This window comes from Platichthys flesus, chromosome 19 (genome assembly GCF_949316205.1).
Source record: "Platichthys flesus chromosome 19, fPlaFle2.1, whole genome shotgun sequence".
Lineage (NCBI taxonomy): Eukaryota > Metazoa > Chordata > Actinopteri > Pleuronectiformes > Pleuronectidae > Platichthys > Platichthys flesus.
The window spans coordinates 4,050,988-4,077,425 of NC_084963.1; the positions used below are offsets into that span (position 1 = coordinate 4,050,988).

The window sequence follows — 26,438 nt, forward strand, 5'->3', positions numbered from 1 at the left end:
TGTGGAGCCATCTTTAGATCTGCAGGCTGCCTCCACTGGGACCCCATCTGTGCTAGTTTCTGATGGATTATTGGGGCCTGTATTGGTGGGGCCTCCCTAAAATGCAAAATGGCGGCACCTATGTGGGATATTTTGGCTTTGTTTCATTAAAACTGTAAGGGACAGGAGACGCCTTGTTACAGTCCATGGCAAAAAGTGACAATGGTAACATGCTGATGTTTAGCAGGTGTAATATTTATCATGGGCACCATCTTAGAGGGTTGATGAGGTCATATGGGATGAACTGACCTTTAAGTTCCACTCCAGTCCAAATTTCCAGTCTCCAGTTTGATGTGTTGAGGCAGAACCATATATACAGTCTATGGGCAGAACTGGTCTTCCCATCAGGCCGAGGGCAGCAACGCACCATGAAAACAAGACTTTCAAGTCATAACCAGAGCGCCACAATGTGCATAAATTACACAAGTTAATTTTAGACTCTGGCAGACATCACAGCAATTCAATGGGCAACTTGGGATTTCCTTCAAGCTTCAGTTGTTCCCAAGAGGAGTGAAACTATTTTCCAGTTGTCCTCATGCAACATCAATAAAATACTGCCGACAATAACATCATGTAAGGAAATCTCTCTTCCTCACTGTCATAGCATATCACACCCAACGTGCTTTAGGGTTAATACACATCAGAGAGGATAAGGATCACTTCTTTCCATCATTACTTTACTTAACAGTCAACTGTCGTGTGTTTGCAGTCTCTGTCCGTCTGTTGAACATCTTGATGGAACTGCTTTTGGCATTTTGTCCACTAGAGGGAAACCAAGACTTTAAGACACGGTAAACAATGAAACCAGAAAACCCTGTTTTTCCATGAACTGCCATGGACCTTCATCAAACCAGGCAAATAATGTGGTACGTTCCTGACGTATGCTTCCTATCTGCTCTCTCTACCAGCAAATGTTTGTAGAAAAACCCCAGATTCTTTGTTTTTGTATAAACAGTGGAGGAATATCATGTTCTTTATTTGTTGGGTGTATTAAAAGTAAAAGTAATTCTTCTATTCCTCGAAGCATCTTTTCTTTAAAGTGGCAATATCAAAATTCCTTTTAATATTTGTCCATGTGGAGCAGCCCTTATAACACTAGATGGATATGTAATAACACTGAAGGCTTATAACATATACATTGCACAGTGTCATACATGCATGTGTATCTGTGCTGCATTTGAGTTGTGTGTGGCATTATGCATAATTCATGAACGTGGGTTTGCATCATCTTCAGGTGCAGCAGTACCAGTGCAGAGGAGTTTTCAGTTTGTAATGGGGATTCAATTCAGACAATTTGATGAAACCTTTATAGATAGATAGATAGATAGATATATAGATAGATAGATAGATAGATAGATAGATAGATAGATAGATAGATAGATAGATAGATAGATAGATAGATAGATAGATAGATAGCAATTTGCATCTTCAGGCCTAAATTTAAGGCTTGGATTTATATCATCTTCACCTCCACCAGTCCAGAAGGGGGCAGTGTTGTTCAGGATGCTCACTCTGGTGCAGGAGTGAACTCAAACGTGGCTCAGGTTAAATTTACTGCAAGTAAAACAATTATAATATTACATGTAAAGTAATATCAAGGCTGCCTATTCAGACGATTTGATTAAACATTAGTAGGAGCTATTTATAGTACTTGATATGTGTAATAATAAATAAAACAAAAAATAGATAGATACACAGACAGACAGACAGACAGACAGACAGATAGATAGATAGATAGACCGATAGACAGATAGATAGATAGACAGACAGACAGACAGACAGACAGATAGACATATAGACAGATAGATAGACAGACCGATAGACCGATAGACCGATAGACAGATAGACAGATAGATGGCAGACAGACAGTGCATGTGCGCGTCCACGTGTCCGCCAGCCCACTGCAGGCGGTGCAGGCCGAGCAGGGGAGGGTCATAACGGGGAGTGTCCCGGGCCAAAGGCATAAACAGCGGCTCTGCTCTGCGCTGCTCCGCCGACCCGACGCCTCTCCGCTCCGCCTGCAGCTCCACACAGTCCCGACCGAACCACAACCGAACCCGTCCTTCGGTTTCTGATCTATCTGAGCTCCGCGTCCAGGTGAGTGGATCAAGCGCCGCTTTGCTTCTCCCTCTCCAGAGTCGTGGCACAGATTTCTGCGCAGTAATCCGACGCCTTAATCACAGAATAACGCACCGTTACCTCCCGTGCTTTTGTCCTCCGAGGTGCGCAAACGGGCGTAACGTGGCCACTCGGCTCCTTCTTGTGCGTAAAAATGTTACGCGTGGTAAAGATGGTGATAAAATGGGTTTAAAACAGGTTGTTTTCTGCCAAACTGGCTTTTCATCGTCCAAACGCAACTGCTGCCATATATGGACAAGCTGTGGAAACTCTGAAAGGAGCCTGAAACTCACTGGTCCCACCTTAAATTAAGTCTGATCAGTGTGTGAACAATGATTTCAGGCTACACAGACACGAGAGAAGGGAACAAGTTGAGATTAGCTGCTTTACAGTAAAATAAAAAGAGGATAATTGGCTGAGCAGCTGAGGAGGAAGCAGGAGGAAGCAGGATGGGGTCTCCTCAGCAGCTGCCTCTTCTACTGAGAGCAGGCATCTCTGGTTGCTGTGGGAACACACAACCAAATAGTGAGTTTGAGGAAGTTGCTCACAGCATCCTGTCTGTGTGTGGGTGTTTGTCAGACAGTGTGGTCCATATATGTCTGTCTCACACATGTCTCCAGCCAATCAGGAACCCTCACACTCAGCTGTGCAGGCAGAGGGTGTTTATGGTATGCCTGAATTCAACCGCAGAGCTGCACCCCTCCTCTGTTTTTCAGCCTCAAACAACTGTGTGCACTACGGGACAGCTGAGCTGGTCTGCAGACGTGTTATCCTGAGTGAGAGAAAGGAAATATTGATGAAATCATCATGTTTATCAAACTCATCATCTCATTGTTGGCGACGGGCTCATCTGGGGCAGGAAACACGGCGGTAAACACGGATACAGTGAAGTCGCCAAAAAGTTTCCATGTGCCGCCCTCTGCCAGCCGGAAAACCTACATTTAGGAGATTGTCCCTCACATGAGAAAAGCATGTCTTCTTGTTTCCTGACAAACAAGCCGTTGTGGTTTTGCAGCGATTGTCCTTCTTGTTCTCTCACAGTTGCAAAAGAGGATTCACATTGTTGTGCTGCTGTAAAACACGTCAGGGAGGATGATATGGAAATATGAGATGTCCATATTCAAACAAGGCTATGGATGCTTACGTTAAATATCATTGTTTCAGAGTTTGAATACCGTATATGTCAGTGTGAAACAGGTCCTGACTACAAACTGAGTTAAACTCTGGCAGATCAGAGAATGATCCCACATCTTTGAATCAGTATCATGGGTCATGATGAAGGGCGTGATAATGTGCTCCGGACTTTGACATTTGCATTATCACATGCAGCCCCTTCAGGAAGGGTTAGACCTCAGTTCTGAAAGCAGATAAAACTGGTTCCTGCTGACACAGCCCGTATCCTTTAATAACCATCTGTGTATCAGGGCTGTTATTTACAGAGTCATAAACAGTCATTGTGGTTCTGCTTGTTCTACATTGTGCAAACAGATGAGAGGGAAGCCAAGCGGTGTATAGGGGCTGTTAAAGTGTCTAGTCCGTCTCATCTGATGTGTTCCGGGCAAGTTGCGGAGCAGCTGAAGAGACCTCGAGAGTCTGAGAGCGGAGTGCACGGAGAAAATGAGTCATCAAGAATCTCCCTCCCTGAGGGAACAACCTTTTTTCTTTTGGGAGAAACTCAGTACAGAAGATCAGTTTGAGCCCAGGAACCCAGATTTCACACATAACAACTATTTCTGTGCTTGTTTTTAACTCCAACACAGGAATCACAAGGGTGCCACTGTCACAAGAATCCACTTTTCACTATCTGCGTAATATATCAAGTGGTTTTGTTTTGACCCAGGCCCCGAGCAGGGGGCAGACACAAAAGAGAGGCTGGTGAAAATGGGGGAGGGGAGTGAATAACTGTGGATGGAATGACAGGCCCACTCCCTGTTTGTTTGGGGCACAAAGAGGCATGAGGGTCTAGGTACTCCACAAATATCCCTGCAGAGGCGTGGGCTGGCCTGTGGACGATGCCTGCTCCTACCAGCAGGCCTGCGTCAACAGAAAGTCATGTGACCTGGTCTATTTAAACCTAGGAGTGTCTGTGTTGAGTCAAACCACCGTCTGTCCAGTAGCTGCATTCAGACACGCACTGAACTCCAGATTATTTCCTGTAATGATCCCCAATGTCAGGGTTAGTTGCTGCGGGTTGTCTCCAGAGGTTTTCCTGCCAGTCCCCTCATCAAAACTCCGGATAATGTCTCAAGTGTGGACGTGTTAGTGACGTTTGAAACACACGATGGACACAAAACTGAAAAGAAAAACAATTGCAAATATCACTGGATGGAAAGGAGGTGTGGATGTGTTGTAAACTGAAACAAGTGATTTCTGCAGAAGAAGTTCTACATCATGTCCGTCAATTCTCACCTGAATGCTCCAGAGACTTCTTCTTACGTGAAAGACAAACTCCGGAAAACCTCTCAACCCGATTGTGCGGACATTCTGCAAAGTTGATATCTGAAAAAACAAAATAATAAAATAAAATGTAATAATGTTTCTTTGTATTCAGCTGCTGATCTTCATTAAAACACATACACTGACACAAAGATATTCATACATTTTTCAACTTTGTGTCCCTATTAGATTATTAAGTTATCATTTCTCTAATATTAGCTTTGATCCTTCAAAGCGTGAGGTGAACCAGACGCTGATGTTTCCTTTATTAAGTCACAGACAGAATCTTACTCCGGGTTGAAGCAGCTTTCATGTGCAGCGACAGACAGAGAAGTTTTCGCTCCATAACGGAGGGGGGGGGGGGGGTTAGCTTCTGTTGGATGAAAAGCACAGTTTCCTTAAACAAGTCAAGTTCTTTCAGACATCTCTATTTTCAGACTTTGAGAAAGAGATATATGCTGGTGGCTTTTTAAACAGTAATCACGCGGGTTGAGCGAGAGACATTTCATCCCATATGAAAGCAAAGGTATAAAACTTTACTTCAAGATACTTAAAAATGAAGTTTTCCTGTTGATCTCTACGCTTGTGTACTCCACGTGAGTCTCATTACTGCAGTTATAGCTGTTTTTTTTTGGTTTTTATAGGAACGACACTGTTTTACATCCGTCCCTGTGTTAAACAGGATCCTCTTACTCATCTCACATCTCTGCGTTCAAGCTGTTTGCATATTACAGGGTGTGAGGGAAGTTGTTAATGAATGGTTGTACTGTTATAAAGAAGTAACTGATTTATTACGAGCTGACTGGGAACTTCAGGTTATTGTTAACCTGCGAAGCTGGAAGCGGAAACATCTCGTTTCCACCCCTGTCTCTGTGTCGGTGTGTGAACAAGACAACTCCACAGAACGTGGATGGAAATCCAGCTGATTTATTTCTTCGGCTGATCGGTCAAAGGTTTAACGTCACAGAAAGGACAGTTTTTCCAACTGCTGGTGTTCCCGCGTGGCCACAGATGCTGTTTGGCTTTAGTGGGATTCAGGCTTCACCCAGGTGGAAAAATTCCACCAGGCGTCTTTAGGAAAATTCAGCCTTCCAATGTCCACCGTCAAATAATAACGACTCATCGTTCCCCAGCATCCCCAGATCCTCTTGGTCCGGTCAAACCAGGACACAGATGCTGCAGAGTCGTGGAAGAAAGAACCCGTTAAATCTTGGCATGGGCATGGATCAGGGGCCGATGCAAACGTTTTGTTGTTGTGATTTTATCTTTTACATTGTGAGATTGAGCGTTTTTGGACATTTTCCCTAATTGCCCAGGAAAATAATGAGACATATACAGGGAAGTGATATCTATGCAAATAGAAATGTGGATCTAGTGGATCTAAATGTGGTTTCCATAATGGGAGTACCGGGACCTTGGCAGAGGTTTGCAATGTAGTTTCAAAACTCCGGAAACTTGACTGTGAAAATGGTCGTTGCCAAACCAATCCACATATCTTTCCATGTGGGAACACGCCACAGCTGCTGAACGTGAGTCTGACTGTTGCATAACAGCAGAGATGGGGGGGAAGGAACCCCACATTTCTTTGGCCTGGCTGCATGGATTCAGAACCACTTCCCTTTTCCAGGGCGAGCAGCGGATTCCTGCCATGTTTGTGGGCAGAGAAGAATTCTCGTTCCAGAGCGGACGGTTAGTCGCGCAAATTGAACAGCGGCGGATCCGAGCAGCATTCCTGTGTAAAACTAGAATCTGGGTTCATTACAAACTACATGACCTCCAGTCTGTGTTTTTTGTTAAATACCTGAGAGAGTGAAATCTGGACAAATTGCAGCCGGAGGCCACAGAAGCTCTTTTCAGAGACGTGACGTTCTAATTTGAGAACACGGCTTCACTGTTGAGAAGCTGTTTACAATCTCTGTGCAGTGTTTACTGTGCCAACCATCAATTCATATGGAGCCTGTGTGTGTGTCTGTGTGTGCGTCAGAGTCTGCTGCAAACACACGCCACCTCGGACCAGTGTTGCTTCACAGAGGGGATTGCGTCATAAGAAACATTTAGGTTTAACCACAAAACAGTTACTATATAGATCTGTCAAAGAGAGATAATGGAGTCAAAAGTAGAAAGACTGCCTCTTAAACGTGGTGGTTTTAAAATGTGAAATAGCAAATACAAGTCAGATCTAAATATTTGTCCAAAGGAAAGTGGACTGACCCGTTTCCATCACTTTAACAAATATGAAGAGTAACAAATATTTAGAAATTTCCTGGTGCAGCAGAAGAGTCCTTCACCATCTTGTTTAAGCCAAATTCCACCTCATCAATTATTTGAATTCTTCTGATTTGACATGTGAAATAGGATCTGATTTCCTCACCGTTGACAAAAAGTTTCTCCCAAATGACTCAGAAGTTGTTCAGTCATTTGGATTTACCTCGTTGTAGCAGAGAGGCCTGCAGGCTGCACAGACACGTACTTCAGACACTTGATCAGGCGCCATGTGTCCTTTCTGCTCTTAGATACGACTCAAGTGCGTCGTGGGAGCGTTAATGAATTAACTCTGTGGGCAACATGATGTTATTCGTCCCTGAGAGACCAATCAAGGTTTCTGTTATTCTGACGGAGCTGCTGTGTTTGAAGATGACTCATTCATAACAGGAAGTGCTTTTTGAAACGTGGACAATCATGATGAGGAGGATCTGACGCAAATATGTCCGAGGAACTTGATTTTGGGAAGTTAAGCGTCCAGATGTTTAGGAGCTTGAATATCGAGAGGACATAAAGATGGACGAAATAACTGCTGCAAAAAAAGGGAAGCCAAAACATCTAATTCGCCCCCTGGTGGCTCGCTGCAGTGTGGGTCATAACCCCCCCCCCTCCCTCTATGATGCTTTCTGTCATTAAAGGTCGTTCTTATCACACTGATGATGTAACGTGGGTTTTAATTTGTTGTTTGATGCAATAAAAACCAATAAGACCATCTTGTGATTGGTCGACTGTGTGTGTGTAAGATTTCTCAGTCACTGATTTATTAATCTTTTAATTTGACGGAGTTTGACCCCCCCCCCCCCCCACACACACACACACCACCACCACCGCTCCTTTCCGCAGGTCTTTCCATTTTGTTAATTTATGATTTTCTCCCTCCTGTAGTGAGCAGATATCCGAGTCTCTGTCTATATAGTCAGGAGATTTAAAAGAATAAAAATATCTCGGTATGAATCAGTGTCTTTTATAGATATATATTTATACAGAGGGTTTCTTCTGCCAGCGTCACCGGCCCTCATGACTCCCTCTGACTTCCTCTTCTGGGAAACACCCAGTGCACGGGGCTCCAGTGGTTCCAGTGACTCACGCTGCTGAGCATTAATATCTAACCATAACCCTACACTTTATCTTTGTATATGGTGACAGCTTGGCCTTAAGAGGGGGGGAGGGGTGGCTTCTTATTTTCCAGAGCGTATAGCAATAAGAGCCTCCCAGTCCCAGTCGCACTTTTTCAAAGGTTATTACAAAGCTTTACGACTCTTATCTGTGTTTGATGCACTTAAATCTCAGGTGTCGCCATGTTTTCTCTCCACAGGCAGGATGGCAGCGCATCACCCCGAGTTTGAGCGGGCTGGACAGAACACCGGCCTCCAGGTGTGGAGGGTGGAGAACTTTGACCTGGTGCCGGTGCCGGAGAACCTGTGCGGCGGATTTTACACCGGAGACGCCTACCTCATCCTCAACACCATCAAACAGCGCTCCGGCAACCTGCAGTTTGACCTCCACTTCTGGTTGGGTGAGTGCAGCGAGACAGAGACACTGCTACTAAAAGACAGACGACAGCTTTTTAACTTTGTTTTGATAAATTTCTTTAGCAAATTCAAACTAAAACTGTGAAGTAATGCAGCTCCTCTTAAATGCATGAAACTCAAAATAATTTTCCATCTGTATTCCAGAGCATGACTCAATGATTTATAATTTATATTTTGTAAAGCTTTCAATTAAAGCCCCTCTCACACAAATCAATACGTCCTGCTCTCAAACTGCAAGACCACACTGTTGAATACAGACGGGGTCAGAGGTCAGAATGGTTTGTGGCTCCTGTAAAAGAGGAGGAGGGGGGGGGGGTCATTTATTAGGATTTCATTTGGAGTGACAGGAGCTGAGTCTGCTTTTTTATCCTCACGTTGACTAATGTGCTTTTAGTCGACGTGATTGATCCTGGAAACATCATTTAGCAACAAACAGGATCTGATGTAACTCACCATGTGACCAGGAATAGAAAAATATTGCACTTATTAATGTGTCTGCTGGATCCGACCCCCCCCCACCCCCTCCCACCCCGCTATTGCTATTGATCTCCCGAGTCATCAGTGAAAGAAACACAAAATGTGACTCTCTCTCTCCGTGTGGATGTGGAGTTTGGTCTGAATGAGACTAGAAGATTAAAATGGAAGTTTCTTGTGGCGCAGGTGACCACTGCTCCCAGGATGAGAGCGGCTCGGCGGCCATCTTCACCGTCCAGATGGACGACTTCCTCGGGGGGAAACCCATCCAGTACCGCGAGGTCCAGGGACACGAGTCCAAAACCTTTCTGGGCTACTTCAAGTCTGGAATCAAATACATGGTGAGATCACTCTGCCAGGAAGATGGCACAGTGCTTCTGGTTTGGTGCATTTGAAACCTGCCTGTTTATTTATTGAAGTTGTTTAAGCTCAAATATTTCATCACATTTTAAATGAAAAACTGAGGAATTTATTTAGTTACTGTTAAAATTGGGAAAATCCAGTCATTTATGATACAATATATTTTTTAATTTTCCAAATATCCATTAAAAGTATTGTTATTATGTTCTAACCATTAGAAGTGATAGAATATAATCTGAATTTTCACCCGTGTTGTTATATCATTACAAAAGTGACTTAATTTCCCAATTAGAATTAAAACGATTTTAGTTTGGTTTAAAATGAATTTTCTGACGTGCAACTCCTACCTTACAGAACGGAGGTGTGGCCTCTGGGTTCAAGCACGTCGTCACCAACGAGGTGGTCGTGCAGCGGGTGTTCCAGGTCAAAGGTCGTCGTTCTGTCAGGGCCACAGAGGTGGCGGTGAGCTGGGACAGCTTCAACCAGGGAGACTGTTTCATCCTGGACCTGGGAGACGTGAGTCAGACCGAGCAGATTAATACTGAATATTTAATAATGATAACAACAACAAAAACAGCACTAATAAAGTTTTATCTTCACCTGCTCTGCTGCTCCTTCCTGTTGTGGATGTTCAGGAGATTTTCCAGTGGTGCGGCTCCCAGAGCAACCGCTTCGAGAAGCTGAAGGCTACGCAGGTCGCAAAGGGCATCCGGGACAACGAGCGCAGCGGCAGGGCCCGGGTCTACGTCTGCGATGAGGGGGCGGAGAGAGAGAAGATGTTAGAGGTGAGGACAGTGAGACACGAGTTTTACTTCTACTGCGAGAAACTTGTGTTGAAACCGCTGCTTCTTCTCAGGTTCTAGGTCCAAAACCAGATCTGCCTGAAGGAGGCGCAGACGACATCAAGGCCGACGCCGCCAACAGGAAGATGGCCAAACTGTACAAGGTGAGAGACATGGGTAACGCCTCAGAGGCTTTCTAACATGTCATACCTGCTGTTGTTATATAGGTCTCATTACTTTCGCTCTACAGGTGTCCAACGCCAGTGGAGGCATGACCATCGCACTGGTGGCTGCAGAGAACCCGTTCGCTCAGAGCGCCCTGGATTCTGGTGACTGCTTCATCCTGGACCACGGCCCCAACGGCAAGATCTTCGTCTGGAAAGGTCAGTGATGGAGCTTCAGTGAATTCACCAGATCGATGTTTATTTTACAGTGGTTCATGGTCACAGGAAGATCTGGTGGAGATTAGTTGAGTACTTTTGTCTGTACAAACGTAGATGGTGGGGGTAAAAACAGATATACTTTCTTATTCCTTAATTTCTCTGCTTCTCCAGGCAAAGATGCAAACATGGACGAGCGCAAGGCGGCGATGAAGGCGGCGGAAGAGTTCATCAAGAAGATGGGTTACCCCAAACACACGCAGGTGCAGATCCTGCCGGAGATGGGCGAGACGCCGCTCTTCAAGCAGTTCTTCAAGAACTGGCGGGACAAGGATCAGACTGAGGGCCTGGGCATCGCCTACATCGCCAACAGCATCGCCAACATCGAGAAGGTGGCGTTCGACGCCGCCGGCCTGCACGACTCCCCCGCCATGGCCGCGCAGCACGGCATGGTGGACGACGGCAGCGGGGAGAAACAGGTGAGAGGAGGGAGGGTGGTCAGTGATGCTGGTGACCTGGGAGCTCCTGGTCTCAGCTGTTTGATTCCTGTAGGGGTTGCCGGCGTAGAACCATTCTGACAATCAACAAACAGCTCCCCCTTGTGGAAAACCCTGAGCCTGCTAAATATGAATTCATGATGTTAGCTCATATCTGTTTAGTTGAAAGAATTGTATAAAATATTTAAAAGAATCAACTCACAGCTTGTGTTATTTTTGTTGTTGTTGTTGACAGATCTGGCGAATTGAGGGATCCGACAAGTTGGAGGTGGATCCGTCCACACATGGACAGTTCTACGGAGGAGACAGTTACATCATCCTGTACAACTACCAGCACGGAGGACGTCGGGGACACATCATCTACATGTGGTGAGAATACGAGAAGCAAAATACCAGAAATCAGTTTGAAACACCCTCATCTGAATCTGCGACGACATTTTATGGGTTCTTCCCCGACTCATATCACACCCTTCCACCAGGTGTTCATCTGTCCTGTAAATGGACAAATAAATAAATCTGAATGCCCTGTTTCCCAGGCAGGGAGCTGACTCCAGTCAGGACGAGATCGGCGCCTCAGCGATCCTCGGGGCCCAGCTGGACGAGGAGCTCGGCGGTGGGCCTGTCCAGGTGAAACACCTCCTTCCCTCAGCCTGTTCGCTTTCTCCTTCTCACCAGCTTATCTTCATTTGATCATTCCTGTTATTAATTTTTCCCCTGACGTACTCAGCTCAGTCACCTCCTGTCTGACCTCTACATCCTCTGACTCTGTGTCCTCCCCTCCTGCTTCCTCCTCTTCCTCCTCCTCCTCCTCCTCCTGCTGCTGCTGCTGCTGCTGCTGCTGCTTCTTTCCCTCTTGGTTTCTGACCTTTTCTGTGCCTTCAGGTTGTCGGTGCTCCTATTACCACTCAGGTACTTTTCCGTCCATTTCCTGATCCTCTTCCTCTCATAATGACTCAAAACGGTTTTATTCTAGAGCCAGAGATAAAAAGAAGCAAACAACAAAAAGATATTTACAAATATCATGAGACCAAAAATGGCTTTAAATGGCCATGAATGAAATCTTCTCAGTCAAACACAAACAGGACGTTGAGCTGCCGGTGTTGATGGGAGGTTCTCTCCTCCTCTGTTTCCTCTCTCCTCCCTGATCCGACATCAGAGCGACACTGTGTCCACTGTCACTAAGTGATCATGTTTGTTAGATACACAAACACAATGTGATTTAGGAAGTAACAGAAGAGCTCATGAAATAGTTTTCAGTTCATTCATTCATTTCTGCACTTCAATCCACTGGTGTGTCTTTACTCTGCATGTGCAAACCTGTGTGTGTCTTTGTTGACTCAGCATGTAACTGTGTGTGTGTGTGTGTGTATGTTTGAATCCATCCTGTGCTGCAAATGTCACTTTATTTTTCCAGGTGTTTCCCAGCTCTCACTTTAAAAGCAGCTGTCGTGCAGATGTCACTTTTGTTTGTCTAACTACACTTTAATTCACTTTGGTTATGTTCCGGGTATCGTTTGAGATTTGTTTGAGTGTTTATTGATACCAGTACACTCTCTATGTTTTGGTCCAGTACAGATACCAAAAAATACATATTTAATCTTATGAAGAATCCAAAAATGTTAAATGTCTATTGAGTTTTCCTTAAACGTGAACTACAACATTTAAACATTTAAACTTGTCAGAGTTGTCTGCAGGACCTCACCTCCATGAACATTTATAACAAAAGCTTCAGACCAAAGACTCGTAAAACTTTTCAGACACAATTCTGCATCATTAAAGTTTCCAAATTTCACGTAACTGACTTTCATCACTTTGTGGCACAGGCCGCACAGCTCGGTGCCGCCATCTTGTGTCTGCACAGGGGAATGCAGCATTTTTTAACACATTGTTAATGCATGCAGTGTTTTTATTGAAACCAGCGTCTCGTGGCCCCTGAGCGCTCACTGTGGTGTTGTTGTACCAGGTGAGGGTGGTGCAGGGGAAGGAGCCGGCCCACCTGATGAGTCTGTTTGGAGGACAGCCCATGGTGGTGTACAAGGGGGGCACGTCCAGAGAGGGAGGTCAGTCGGCCGCTGCGGAGACTCGACTCTTCCAGGTTCGATCCAACTCTGCAGGACACACCCGAGCTGTGGAGGTAAGAGAGCGCACAACGCCACCTTCAAACGTCGTGACTCTAAAGCACGAGGTCTGTGATATTCTATAAATGGAGGTTAAACCTGAAGGACCTGTGTGTTTCTGCAGCTCGATGCGGTGGCGTCCAACCTGAACTCCAACGACGCGTTCGTCCTGGTGACCCCCGGGGACTCGTTCATGTGGGTGGGCGTCGGTGCCAGCGACACGGAGAAGCAGGGCGCTCAGCAGCTGAGCGACATCCTGGGAGCGTCGGTCTCCGAGCTGTCGGAGGGAGGAGAGGCCGGTGAGGAAGCTACGAATATCGTTCTCTCATATTTATGTGCTTTTAAAGCAGAATATTATAGTTGTATTACAGAGTTATATGTGTGGTCAAGCTGTGAAACTGAAGCTCTTCTGTGTGGAGTAGTTTTCTTTTTGTTTCTTGTAGCTCATGTTCATCCATATTAAAACAAAGCCGTGATTGTCTCGCCCCTCTAGATTTTATCAGTGAGCTTGTGATGCTTCAAAGCTCTAAAAGAAACTGGATTATAGAACCTCAGGCTAAAACAGATTCATTCACAACAGAATGAATTTTTAATTAACGCCCTCTGCTTTTAAGAACCAGCTTCAGTTCTTAAAAGCTCCCAAAGACAAAATGGAACATTTTATTTCTATGAGCTCAAGAAAACAAAACCAAATTCCTGCTGTGAATTGAGTAAAACTGTACTTTAACATATCTTTGACACTATCTTACTGGTTCTGTGATTTGAATTGTAATTTTTAAAATCATATTATTGTGTCTAGATGTTGGATAACGTGTGTGTGTGTGTGTGTTGTCGCCACAGATCAGTTCTGGGAAGCTCTGGGAGGAAAAGCAGATTATCGCACGTCGACCAGACTCAAGGACAAGATGGACGCTCATCCACCCAGACTCTTCGCCTGCTCCAATAAGACTGGAAACTTCATTGTGAGTATTTCAGGAGAAACCGAGGGAATCGACCTTTTAAATCAGACAGAAAAATACAACATGCATGTAAATGTACTGCTCCGAGGCCACAGCACATTAATGAAGTGATCATGTGTGTCAGATTGAGGAGGTACCCGGGGAGATGACCCAGGAAGACCTCGCCACCGATGATGTCATGATCCTCGACACCTGGGACCAGGTAAAGCCACCGGAGCTGTGGAGAGATGTGGATTCAAAATCAGTGCAATGAAAAGAGCAAACATGCAAAAAACATTTTATTTCTTTAGGTGTTTGTCTGGATCGGAAACGAGGCCCAAGAGGAAGAGAAGACTGAAGCCATGGCCTCTGGTAAAAAAATAAATCATATTATCATCATTCTGCAAAATAGAAAACACGTCGAGTCATATTTAAATTGTTAATCCCAAAAGGATCCTTGCTAAAGTCTGGTTCCAGATCCCTGTCGTTTGGTTCTGCGTGTCCTCTCCGGTCCTCAGTGATAATGTCTGTCCTCTTCCCTCAGCCGTCCGTTACATCGAGACGGATCCGGCCAACCGAGACCGCAGGACGCCCATCGTCAAGATCAAGCAGGGCTTCGAGCCGCCCACCTTCTCCGGCTGGTTCCTGGGCTGGGACCACGACTACTGGACCAGCGACCCCCTGGAGCGCGCTATGGCTGAGCTGTCCCTGTGAGCTGTCACCTGACAACCCCCCCCCCCGCGCTCCGCCACAATCATTAAGACTTTTCCAGCCGCAGTTATGTTGTTTCTTTCTTTTTTTCTATATTCTGTTGGTTTTAATAAGATAAATTAGTGTCTTCTTTCACTTTATCTCACACGCTACACTGATGATTATACTCCTTAACCAACCAATAACAATCAAGCTTTAACAGATACACATACTTCCTGTAGGGTTTTGCACTAAAGTCAGTAGCTACAGTTTTTTAAATGGACATTAAAAAAGCCCACTGCCTATTTAAAGCAATACAGCCAATGCCTTAAAATAATTCTTTCCTCTAGCTTTACAGTTAACCTGTGGAACTCGTGAACCTTTTCACAAGGTACTGCTGAACTTGAAGGATTCCTTCACAGACATAAGTTTGGTTGTCACTTCTATTTATTTTTTAAATAGCTGATTTATTCCCAGGAAGCTTGAGTGATGCTGCAGTTGCAAACTTTTCACGGGAACCCGACGCTTCGCTGCTTTACGAGCTGGTTACGTCTCCTGTGACACTTTCTCAGGTTTCCCTTGTTATCATTTCAATAAAACTAAATTAAACAAGTTGAGTCTTATGTCTTTTTTTACAAACACTTTTATCAGAGGCACTTTTCTGAAAGAATGAAATGTAAAGAAGAAATGATTTTGATAAAATATAAATATTGAATCAGGTTTATTTGTTTTTATTTGCCAAATAAGTGTTAGTTTCAAGAATTTTCACGAATATCTTGATATTCTTTGAATTAGACAACACATTTGCTGAAAGTACTTGGAAGTTTGCATGTCCTTCCTCTTGTGGTATGATAATTAAAGGTGATTGTGCGCATTTCCACGTTAATGAAGCTGTCAGTGCAGGGCAGGATGAAGATCAACCCGGTGGAATCACAAGAATAACAAAGACTAAAGTACTGCAAACACAATAATGAGGAAGCGTGCACGGGTCACTGCCTCGGGTCAAGGGTCAATCAGAATTTTACACTAAATATTCATCCAATCAGTGCAGTGTCCCTATAACAAGAGGCCTGTGTATTAATGCAGCTACAGTTCCTGTAGTGTTTATCTAATGTGGTTATAAACACTCAATTTAACCTGACAGACAACTAGAGCCACCAGATATGAAGTTATAGGGACTGATGCTGATACCTATATAAGGAAGAAACACACTTCACCTATATACTTCAAAACAACTAACGACTGATTCACTGTAACAATGATCATCAGTTTGTGTATATAAGCTCCTTGAAAGATATTTTAGCTCTAGAAATTCCCTTTTTTGGGTCTACACGGCGCGATGTATCAGCTGGGAGTATATCTAAATATCTGAATGATGATCTAGTGGAAGAATACTTTGAACTCATCTGTAGAAGAGCACTTAAAACACATGCTCCTTGCATAATGCGTCTCAGGCGAAAGATAATGGCTCGTTCATACTCCTTCACAATCTGTGTACAGAGCAAAAATACACGCAAATGACTCAAATACATTCACTTTTCCTTCTAAGAGCAGTTGCCCTGCTTACTGAGGGTAACTTTTAATTAAGTAAACGCAAAAAAACAGTTCAACGGCTTCTAAAGGCAATTAAATAAATACACACAATAAAGGAAATGAGTCTGCTGCACAAACTCCGGAGTTTCCAAACCTGTGAATAAACAGACTGAGTCATCAACAGTCATTCACTCACCAACCAGCCAGCTTTGCTTGCACAGTGGAACATAAACAGGGTTACTAAGTACAACTTGACAAATATATATATATATATATATATATATAATAAAAAAAATGTGTTGCCTAGAATCACCTGCATGACAAAGATCCCACAACGGGTGCCATCTGACTTTTTTCCAAACTAAGTTCTGTAGTGTAACCAGCAGGTCATCCTGAATGTTTAATTGGACTTTGGTGACTTAACACAATATAACAGTGAAGTTATGGAAAACGTATTAATACATATATATACAAATATTATATTAATAAAAAAAATCCTTTCTTTAGCATAACCATTAGGAGACACTGGACGTGTGACATGATTATTGTGAGAATATACAGTAGTACAATGAAGTAATTGAATACTTTTTTGTAACCTCTCTTTTCGGTGTGTTGCACTTTGTAGACGGTCCCTCTGCACTTGTCTCACAGCCGGCTGTATACAGGGACCAATGTCCTGTGTCCATCTTGGAGGACGAGTCCAACTGATGAAAACTGTCTTCTAGCCCGTTGTCCACCTCACTGCGGTGGGAAAGACGCGTGGTTTGTGTTTTAAACAACTCTTCGCTTTTGGCTTATTAACGCGGGAATTTCATTCACAGTTACTTGCCAACGACCCATTCGCAGACTCCTTATGATCCAGTATAAAATCATTGTTTATTACCAGATATGTAAAGAGGAACCTTATGGTGAATTGAATCTGAGGCAACAAAAACAACAGAAAACATGAGCATTGTTTTTGGTTCTTTCTCTTGTATTTTTTTCTGTGGATACCTTGTTACATGGAAGCTACATGGATAAACTTTATTAAAAAAAACACAAAAAAGATGAGAAGTCAGAGACAGAAGAAGAGAAGCTGCTTCGTGGTCGTGCAAACAGCTTAAAATCATCATACATATAAAGTTAATATGCTACGTAGCTGTGGTTTAATAATTTGTCTCTGTTGCAGCAATAAATTGAACAGACAGAATTTACTTTAATAAAACACTAACAGGCTTTTGTATTCCACAAGAAAGAGATGAATAAATGAAACAGATCGATGCACATTAAACATGAGTCAAGCTGAGACAAACTTGAAACCTCAAACAAGTCACAGCAAACCAGGGCTCCACATTAACACGAGACACTCGTCCCTTCTGGACAAACTTTGGACCTAGACAGTTGAATATTAAGTTTGAGGGACGTTAGTCTTTTGCAAAACACTGTTTAGGTGGTTTGCCAATTTGTTAATATCTTTGTGTAAATATGTTCCCAAAAATGTTGAGTCACATTTCTGCACTTTTAACTTTAAAAGTGATTCTTTTCATCATTAAGTTTTGTTGATTCCCGAACCATTACTTCTTTTAACGATCTTTCCATTTGATCAACGCAGATTATTTGCTCAGACAGAACATTTACTGCTTTGTCAACAGAACCTGTTTTAAATCTATATTCTGAATTTAACAGAAGTTCATTTAAAACTGAGTTATGAGTCGCACAAAACCTTATGACACCGGATATTTATCATTGTTTGTTTCTTTTAACTTGTCCAGTGGGACATGTACAGTATTCTCCTTCACAAAATTATAGAATTAAGAAATACGCTCTTCCTGGACAAGTGGACAATTGTTAATGTTGAGCCCTGAACAATATAACAAACTTAACTTGAATGCATTTATATATGTATATATAGGGTAACACCACTAAGTGAGACATGGACTAAACACTTCAATGTACATTCACAACCCTTCTGTTATCTATATGTCAGAAGGAGGAAGCATATAAGAACTGTATATTACTTGGCTTGTTGCACTCGGACAGAAGGAAAGAGACAAGATGCTGCTGTTTAAAAAACAAACATGCAGTCATAAAATCATAGTGTTCTCGTCTCAGTGCATAGAAGTGAGATTTTAGACTGGAAAATGAAGCAATGGCAGTAAGTTAAGGCCTTTGGCTGAAAGATTTGCATTAAATGTCAGTCGCTGCTTTATCCTGAGCAGACTGAAGCCTGACCGGGGGGGTTGGAATACGCATGTGGCTGACGAAGATGAAAATATATGTAAATATGAAGTGTTTGTTGTATGTTGTCCAGCAACCTGAACGTTAAATATACTGTGTATGAATAGGAAGTGAACTGTAAACATATGACAGGCAGCAACATCCAGCCTGAAAACCATTAGGACTCTATATGACCCATCAGCCAGGTCTTCAGTTTGTAATGTGAGATGACAGTAATGTCCGTATGTGCTGGCGTGTGTTCCTGCAGTTCTATTTCTATATCGCTGGCCGATCCTTTCTAAACTCATTTACTACATTTTAATACTTATTAAAAGTACTATTTGATACATCTCAATTCAAACAGTTGAGTGTGTTCATGCATTCATACACATACTGTATTCACAACAATCTCCTTGTTGAAGCCTAAACATTTTCTGGAATAAATAAAGTACAGGTTCGTGTTTGAACCATTTTACTTTGAAATTCGGTGAAATCATGTCATGGCACAGGGAACAGCCTAGAACCAGAGGTAGGTTTCTGAGGATCGGCAGCAAAGCCATTAGAGCCCTCAGATGGATATTGGGAAAATAATAATGGCACGAAGAAACTGGCAGTGGTTGTAGTAGTGCCATGTCAACAGGGGATATTAGCTAAATAAATACAAGGACCTGTGTGTGTGTGTGTGTGTGTGTGTGTGCGTGTGTGTGTGTGTGTGTGTGCACAGTTGTAAGGCTGCACATCCAGCTGGCACTTTCCTCTAAAGTGTTTGAGAACGGGATGATGAAAGGTTTGTACTTCCTGACTCTGTTTTGACAGTCAGGGGAACCTGCAGGATAAAAGCTAAACCACCTGCTGTGGGTCGGGTCGTTCACAATAACCCTTTTAAAATACTGTACAGTGACGCAACCCGCTTTGGTCAGATCTGAGCCAACGTGTGACACAAGTTACATTTCAATTTTTTAACTTCCACTCATCTGCTGAAGATCTTTGACAGATCTAAAAGAATAATTTTCTGCAGAAGTGGCGGTCTGGAACCAAATCACCTAAGACCCACAGGCTTGAGAATGGTCCTGGTTACTAATCACCAGAGAGGTGGAACTACACCTGTGTGTGTGCTGGCGGTCGACTACAGGCTTTGTGGTGTGTTTAAGTTGCAAAGAGGGTTTGTTCACAAGTGTGGATCTTTTGAGGAAAGCTTGGAGCTTCCTCAGAAAAAAATCACAACTTCCTGAACTGAATACAGGCCCTAAATATGTGTGAATGATGTGTGACCGACGAGCACAAAGACTCCTCAGCGTTTCATGAAGGCCTGCATCATCTCCATTGGCAGCGGGAAGATGATGGTGGAGTTCTTCTCGGCGGCGATGGTGCTGAGGGTCTGAAGGTAGCGCAGCTGCAGGGCAGACGGAGACTCTGCGATCACCAGGGAGGCTTCCTTCAGAGCCCGAGAGGCGTTCATCTCTCCCTCTGCCGCGATCACCTGGAGGAGGAACCAGGAAGGAAGAGCGACACCTCAGTGTTAGATCTGTCATCAGGAACTTTTTCAAAAGTTTTTTTAACTAAAGACATTATTTTAACAAAAGGTTTAATTAGATTTGACAAATATTCTGATCTAGAAATTATACAAATCAGTTGTTTTTGAAAATTTGAAAAATGTAACCATTTGTATAACTTAAAATCACTACCATTATCTTGAGATGTGTGTACATGCATGTTACAAGTGTTGCATGAATTGATTCTCTGCTGACTTGTCATTTCTCTTTCCTGACATATGAACGTGCAGGAGGGTGCAGTCTTTCAGAGGACGTGGGGGTGTCTTACCTTGGCTCTGGCCTCACGGCTGGCCTCTGCCTCAGCCGCCATCGCTCTCTGGAGCTGTTGGGGCAGCTTGACGTCTTTGATCTCCACCCGCTCCACCTTGATCCCCCAGTCATCTGTTGCATCATCCAGGGTCGACTGAAAAGCAGAGAGACGGGTTCTCTAATGGGACCTTCATGGACCAGCCACCATAAAAGTACTAATTGCCCACACAGACACACACTCATCTGCTAAGCAATCGTCTTCACTTTTAACAAAAACATGTATTTATCAACCCAGTTTTTCACTGCAGAGAAAGTGACCTCGCCCTCTTCTCCTGAAGCCAATTATCTTGTATTGTTCCAAACTGTCCAGCAGATGGAGCTCAACCAAGTTTCTCTCCTAAATAAATTATGTAAGTTCAGAGCATTGTGTAAATGTACAAGAGGTGATGCTGAGTGCTTGTAATACATATTCACACTATGATACACAATCACACGTTACAATGTATTTACACAAATCTGTAACGACTGAAATAATCATATTACTGCAGTCATTTCAAACCTGCTGATGGTATTTAAAGTGCATGTCGTAGTATTTAAAGTGCTGCTGAATGTTACCTGCATGCTGTGTGCGATCTCTTCACGGTCAGACAGGATCTCTGCCAGGTTCTTGGTTCCCAGGACGTTCCTCAGCGTGGTCTGGGCGAGCAGTCGGGTGGCGGCGTCGGCATTGGTGATGTTAGCCACGGCCAGAGTGGCATTCTGGACCCGGTAGTACACCACACCATCCACACTCACAGTCACAGAGTCTTTGGTCAAAACCTGAGAAGGAAACAGGATATAACATTAATGTTTATTTGCAAAATAAGTGCTTTAGTTTCAAGAATTTGCACCAAATTTACTGAAAGTACTTGGAGGTGTGCATGTCCTACCTCTTGTGGTGGGATATCGAAGGTGATTGTGCGCATGTCCACGTTAATGAAGCTGTCAGTGCAGGGCAGGATGAAGAACAACCCTGTGGAATCACAAGAATAACAAAGACTAAAGCACTGCCAACACAATAATGAGGAAGCGTCTTCACAAATGTTTGAAAACGGCGCAGTGAATGAAATTCTGACAGACGGCTAACTCAAGCTCTCTGTAAGTCTGCAGCTGTGCTGACAGCGACGCAAAGCTCTGGATATTTGCAGCTTTCACGAGCCTGTTTCAGTTAAATAATTGAATTAGTGCAATAAACACTACTAGGCATGAGCCTGAGTGGAATTGACATGTGCAGTCATTTAGCTAACATTAATACCACGCCAGTTAGGGACTTGTGGGCTGCATTTCCTGTCAGGATATTGTGTATTTAAAAGCGGAGATCACAACCATCTGTTTGGGAGGGGAGATGAAGACAGCGGCTCCTCGTGCCGTTTCCACCACGACACTCCCAGCACTATCTACGAATTTAGCTCCCGTCTTAATGGCACAGTGAGCGTCTCTGAGAATCATCTTATCACAGGGAGGAAAATTTAACTGATAAGCCTCCTCAATAAACAATTCTGTTCATACAGATACAAAGCAGACCTCATGAGCCTGGTTTAAAAAATGTATATGAAATGTAACGGGACATGTTGAAGGTCACTATTTAATAACAGCTGCTGTAGATGGAGAGGAGGCGAGTTTTCCTGGGTGGGTGTGAGGGGCATTGTGGGAAACCAGATGCAGAACTCAACTCGAGCATTGGCTCCTCCAGCTCCTAAGGAACGAGAGGTTTTATTGGCAGAGAGCTATTATTACCGTGTGCTGTCATAAAAAAGGAGCCCCTGAATCTCTGAGGAGTCGCATTTCAGCATTTTGAGAGGACACAGCCGGGTTTTTCAGATCCGGTGAAAACAAGAAATCAAAACGATAAAAGAGACGGTGAATTATGAGATGCATGCAAATTAATCCTTGTGGGAGTCTGTATTTTTATTTAAACAAATTCACTGCCTTTCAAAAACAGGAGAGGCATCAGTGAGAATAGGATGATAAAGGCTTTGAGATCTCCAACAGACACATGTGCCGTAGCGTTGCCAGACAAACTGATCTGGAGTGGGCTTTCAGTTAGTTGTGTACGTCTAATTGGATGCAAGTCAACTGGTTGACCTTTGACCGGGAACTTGTTATTGTTGTTGTTATTATTGGCCCTACATATTTTTCCATTTTTATTTGAACAAGTGATTTTAACATGATGACTCCTGTCATCTCGCCCACCGGAGAGCAGGAAGTGGAAGGGAGGGAAACAAAGCTGACCCAACCCTAATATGGACTGTGATTCAATGCATTTACTATTGTTTGGAATTTTGTACCTCAGCACATTAGATCTGAGATTAGACCGTGACTTTAAATGTGTTGACTCTCAGATTGAATGGTGTTTAAGAGTCTGTGTATTTATATTATGGCAACTTAGGTTTGTTCGTCTAGTTTTACAACAATGGTCCTAGGGTTAGGGTTAGTGTGTGCACTGTTCACAGTGTCCCTAAAACCAGAGGCCTGTGTATTAATGCAGCTACAGTTCCTGCAGGGTTTGTCTAACATGGTTTTAAACACTCAATTTAAAGCTGACAGACAACTAGAGCCACCAGATATGAAGTTATAGGGACTGATGGGAGAAACACATACATGAACTTCATAACACACACACAAACACATATATACACACACTCAGTGCTTGGGTTCACAGCAAAAACAACATAATATTCATCCCTCTTAAAATACTTATGCTTTACACTACACAGTAAACATCTGCATACTCTCTGAGCCACTGGGTTGTCATAGCAACCTACGTCACAGGGCCGGCTGCAACAGAAGTCATCAATCAGAAGTCGAAACCCATTAAAGACGAAGGACGAGACCAGTGAGGTCGGCTGACGAGCTGGTCATGTGACTTCTCTCTACAGAGGGACCACGCCCCGGAGCCACAGACCTGACTGCAGCACGACAGCAGAGCAGTTTCTCAGTGGAAGATAAAGGGCAGTGGGAACTAGAACTGACCAGGCACTCCTGAAGTTACGTTCACTCGACGTAAAGATGAACTGAAATTGCATGCAAATCTCACAGTAACCCGTTATTCAATTAGACTAATCCTATAATCCTAGGCCACACAATGGCGTCACTTTGCCAGGGACATGGTTAAAAAATAACTGAGGACTTTGAACTTAGAAGAGCATTTAAAACAAATACTGGAAACATTTTTGGATTAAATTTGAATAAAAACAGCTGATGGATTGGACTTATACACAGGTGAAAAACAAACAATGGTTTCTGACCTGGTCCTTTGGCTCCTCCTCGCAAAATGCGGCCCAGGCGAAAGATAATGGCTCGTTCATACTCCTTCACAATCTGTGTACAGAGCCAAAAAACACACAAATGGCTTAAATACATTCACTTTTTATTCCAGGAACAATTGCCCTGCTTACTGAGGGTAACTTTTAATTAAGTAAAAAGCAAAACAACGGTTCAACGGCTTCTAAAGGCAATTAAATAAATACACACTATAAAGGAGATGAGTCTGCAGCACAAACTCCAGAGTTGAACACTGAACAAACAGACTGAGTCATCCACAGTCATTTACTCTCCAACCAGCCAGCTTTGCTTGCACAGTGGAAAATAAACAGTGAACTTGACAAGCAGCTGACCTTAATGCACATCCATATGGAGATGGGAAGGGTAAGCAGCATGAGCAGGAGGGAGAACCCCACCAACAGCCAGCCACAAAAGCCAATGTCAGTATCTGGATTCTCCAAAGCTGGAAGAAGAGAAGATAAACACCTGAATGAATACATGAATTCACCTGATGCACGTTCACAGTGGGATAAGATAAATAACAATAGATCAAGAATAAAACAATGAAGCAGCAGCAGCAGCTTTTAAAGCACTTCCACGTGGCAGATTCTTTCAGAAGCAACAGCTTTCATCCATCTCTGAAAACCCACACCTTGATAAAATGTATATTAAGGGTGTAACAGTATGCATATAGGTTTGGGTACAGGCCTTTCGGTATATCACACACGTGGTCTGAACAAATGCAGCCAATGCATATGCAGAGCTCTGTGTGTGTGTGTGTGTGAGTGTGAGGAATTGAATTGGATATTTAAGCTGCTTCTTGCCAACCACTCAGACCGGGGACTAAGCAATAACATACAGTGTGTTGTTTGGGCTGATTTTCTCCTGTCCACAATCTCAAGTTACATAAGTGTTTTTGTGGCAGCAGAATAAAGTGCTGCAAGGGACACAGGATTTAAATTGTGTTTTTGCAGGCAGTGGCAGCAGCCACCAAATTGTACCACCATTATTGTGTACCGTTACTCCCCTAAAGTAAAAAGATTAGTCACATTTAAAGTCACCTCCATCCACGTATCCACACCCACTGCTCCACTGGTCAGTCACATCCTCTGCCCTGTTTGCAGCTCAAGCCTCAAATCTAACACACGACATGCAACCAAGTCAGCGGCTTTGAGATTCGTACCTTCGCCATCGAGCATATCATGCCTGCCCGGACCTACAGACAAAGTTTACAGGTCAACAAAAACAACTTTACAGCAGTGTTTACAGTTAAGCATTCATCGGGCTGCACGTTACAAACAGTAACTGACGTTTCTTTAAGCACAGACGCCGTCACTGATGTGTGTGTGTCGTTATTCCCATATGGTGGGAAAAATCTGAAAATAAAGAGCAAACAACGGAAAAGTGTCTGTGTCTATTATTATTATTGTTATTATTATTATAGGAAGGAGGAGGACCTTGGGAGGAAGCAGGTGGTTTCTCTACATGTCGCAGGGGAGGGAAGGGACAGAGCAGATAAGATCTCACTGGAATATAACGGTTTGGACCACAGAGCCATTTGAGACCAGCTGACAGGGAAATGTCGCGAGAGGAGGACATGTCCACGACGTCCCTTCAACAACAGCAGCTCAATAATCGATACTGATTTGCATTGAGATAAAAAGGAGATTTCGACCCCTGTGACTAGAAATAAATCGGCTTCAATGCTAACCAGTGTAAGCTAGTTCGACACGGGTTTATACCCTGATCAGGCTTTTCAGCTAATAAAATAGTTTTCCACCGACACAAGCCTTCATTAATAAATGTATTGATTATCGTTTATCTCACTCTCAGAAAAACAATGCATGAAAACAATTTGGAGTTTTGATAACGAGGCGAATTTAAGAAGCAATCGGCTTAATTCGGCTGCATCCCAATTTATAACGCACTGACAGAATCCACCATCAAAAACCGTTATGCTCGCTAGCATTAGCGTTCGAGGAGGTGGGGGGGTTATTACATGACTAACGGTTTTCTCTGGGGTCGTTGGAGCCAGAGTTAGCAAACATGGTTTCATAGCGTTGAGTCTGACATGTTACCATAAGCAGGAGGAAGGGAGACACCAGTTTGGATCTGTGCGGGACTGGGAATGATGGAGAAGGGGGGGGGGGATTCAATATGAATACATGGAATAACGGTGATCGACTCGCTGCGAACTGATCCCTCGGAAAAAAGCGTCAGGCCTTACCCGACACACGGCCCTTTCCTCTGGGTGCCTGCATGGGGGCTGCTTCGCTGTCGGTGTCCATTCCTGGGCCGGTTAAAAATAAAAGCAGCTCTGGTGTGTTGTGTGTGGGTGTGTGAGTGTTTGTGGGTGTGTGAGCGTTTGTGGGTGGGTGTGTGTGTGTTTGTGGGCGTGTTTGTCCTGAACTGACCGTGGATCTGCTGCTGGGCTCAGCTGCAGGTTCTCCCTGAGCTTTGACTCGCAGGTTACTGCTTTCCCCAGTCTTGTGGAAGTGGGCGTGGCTCAGCCTGTTGATTCTTAAAGGGATAGTTCCCCCCCCCCCCCTCCCTCAAAAAGGGGTAAACAGTTTTGAAGCCAAGTCCAATACAATTGAAGTTAATTGTTCTTTAAAACATTAAAAAAACAATAAAATAATAAATAAAATGGCTCCATACTGCTCCTGTGGTGTCAACCAAGTGTCTGTAAACCCCGACTGCGTCATTTATAACATGTTTTTAGTAATTTAAGCTAAAATATCCAACACAGACACACGCACACACACAGTGACATTATACACAATTGTGTACTCAGATTGTGTAAAAAACACTTGACTTGAACAGAAATGACGTTTGTGTTTGTTTGTATAGATTTGATCTGAGATCCTTTCACGAGACGCAGGGGGGGGGGGGGGGGGGGGGGGCGGGGGTTAACGAAGAAGCTCAACAACAATAATGATACATATAAATATTTGCCCCACAACCACAGGAGCCCCTCCC

At 43.6% G+C, this 26,438-nt stretch overlaps 2 protein-coding genes across 6 annotated transcripts; one reads left to right on the forward strand and one right to left on the reverse strand.

The window, feature by feature from the left end:
- The first annotated feature begins 1,981 nt into the window (after positions 1–1,981).
- On the forward strand, positions 1,982–15,237 carry gsna (gelsolin a). 2 transcript variants are annotated; one of them, XM_062412865.1, is made up of 17 exons: positions 1,982–2,136; positions 8,171–8,371; positions 9,048–9,202; positions 9,576–9,737; positions 9,857–10,006; positions 10,078–10,167; positions 10,254–10,386; positions 10,558–10,862; positions 11,116–11,249; positions 11,417–11,507; positions 11,763–11,789; positions 12,844–13,014; positions 13,122–13,296; positions 13,838–13,959; positions 14,081–14,158; positions 14,247–14,307; positions 14,480–15,237. In XM_062412865.1, the coding sequence occupies exons 2-17, from the start codon at positions 8,176–8,178 to the stop codon at positions 14,647–14,649; spliced, it is 2,220 nt and encodes a 739-aa protein (XP_062268849.1). In that variant the 5' UTR covers positions 1,982–2,136; positions 8,171–8,175; the 3' UTR covers positions 14,650–15,237. The 2 variants fall into 2 exon arrangements, with proteins under 2 accessions (XP_062268849.1, XP_062268850.1); XM_062412866.1 differs by lacking the exon at positions 11,763–11,789.
- Positions 15,238–17,110: 1,873 nt separating this feature from the next.
- Positions 17,111–25,913, reverse strand: stom (stomatin). Of its 4 annotated transcripts, none has more exons than XM_062412692.1 (8): positions 25,687–25,913; positions 24,643–24,675; positions 23,813–23,922; positions 23,444–23,516; positions 21,086–21,168; positions 20,772–20,975; positions 20,176–20,310; positions 17,111–19,834 (listed from the first exon to the last, which is right to left on the reverse strand). In XM_062412692.1, exons 1-8 carry the CDS (start codon positions 25,745–25,747, stop codon positions 19,646–19,648), a joined length of 888 nt encoding a protein of 295 aa, XP_062268676.1. In that variant the 5' UTR covers positions 25,748–25,913; the 3' UTR covers positions 17,111–19,645. The 4 variants fall into 4 exon arrangements, with proteins under 4 accessions (XP_062268676.1, XP_062268678.1, XP_062268677.1 ...); XM_062412694.1 differs by lacking the exon at positions 25,687–25,913 and adding an exon at positions 24,770–24,874; XM_062412693.1 differs by lacking the exon at positions 24,643–24,675.
- Positions 25,914–26,438: the final 525 nt, after the last annotated feature.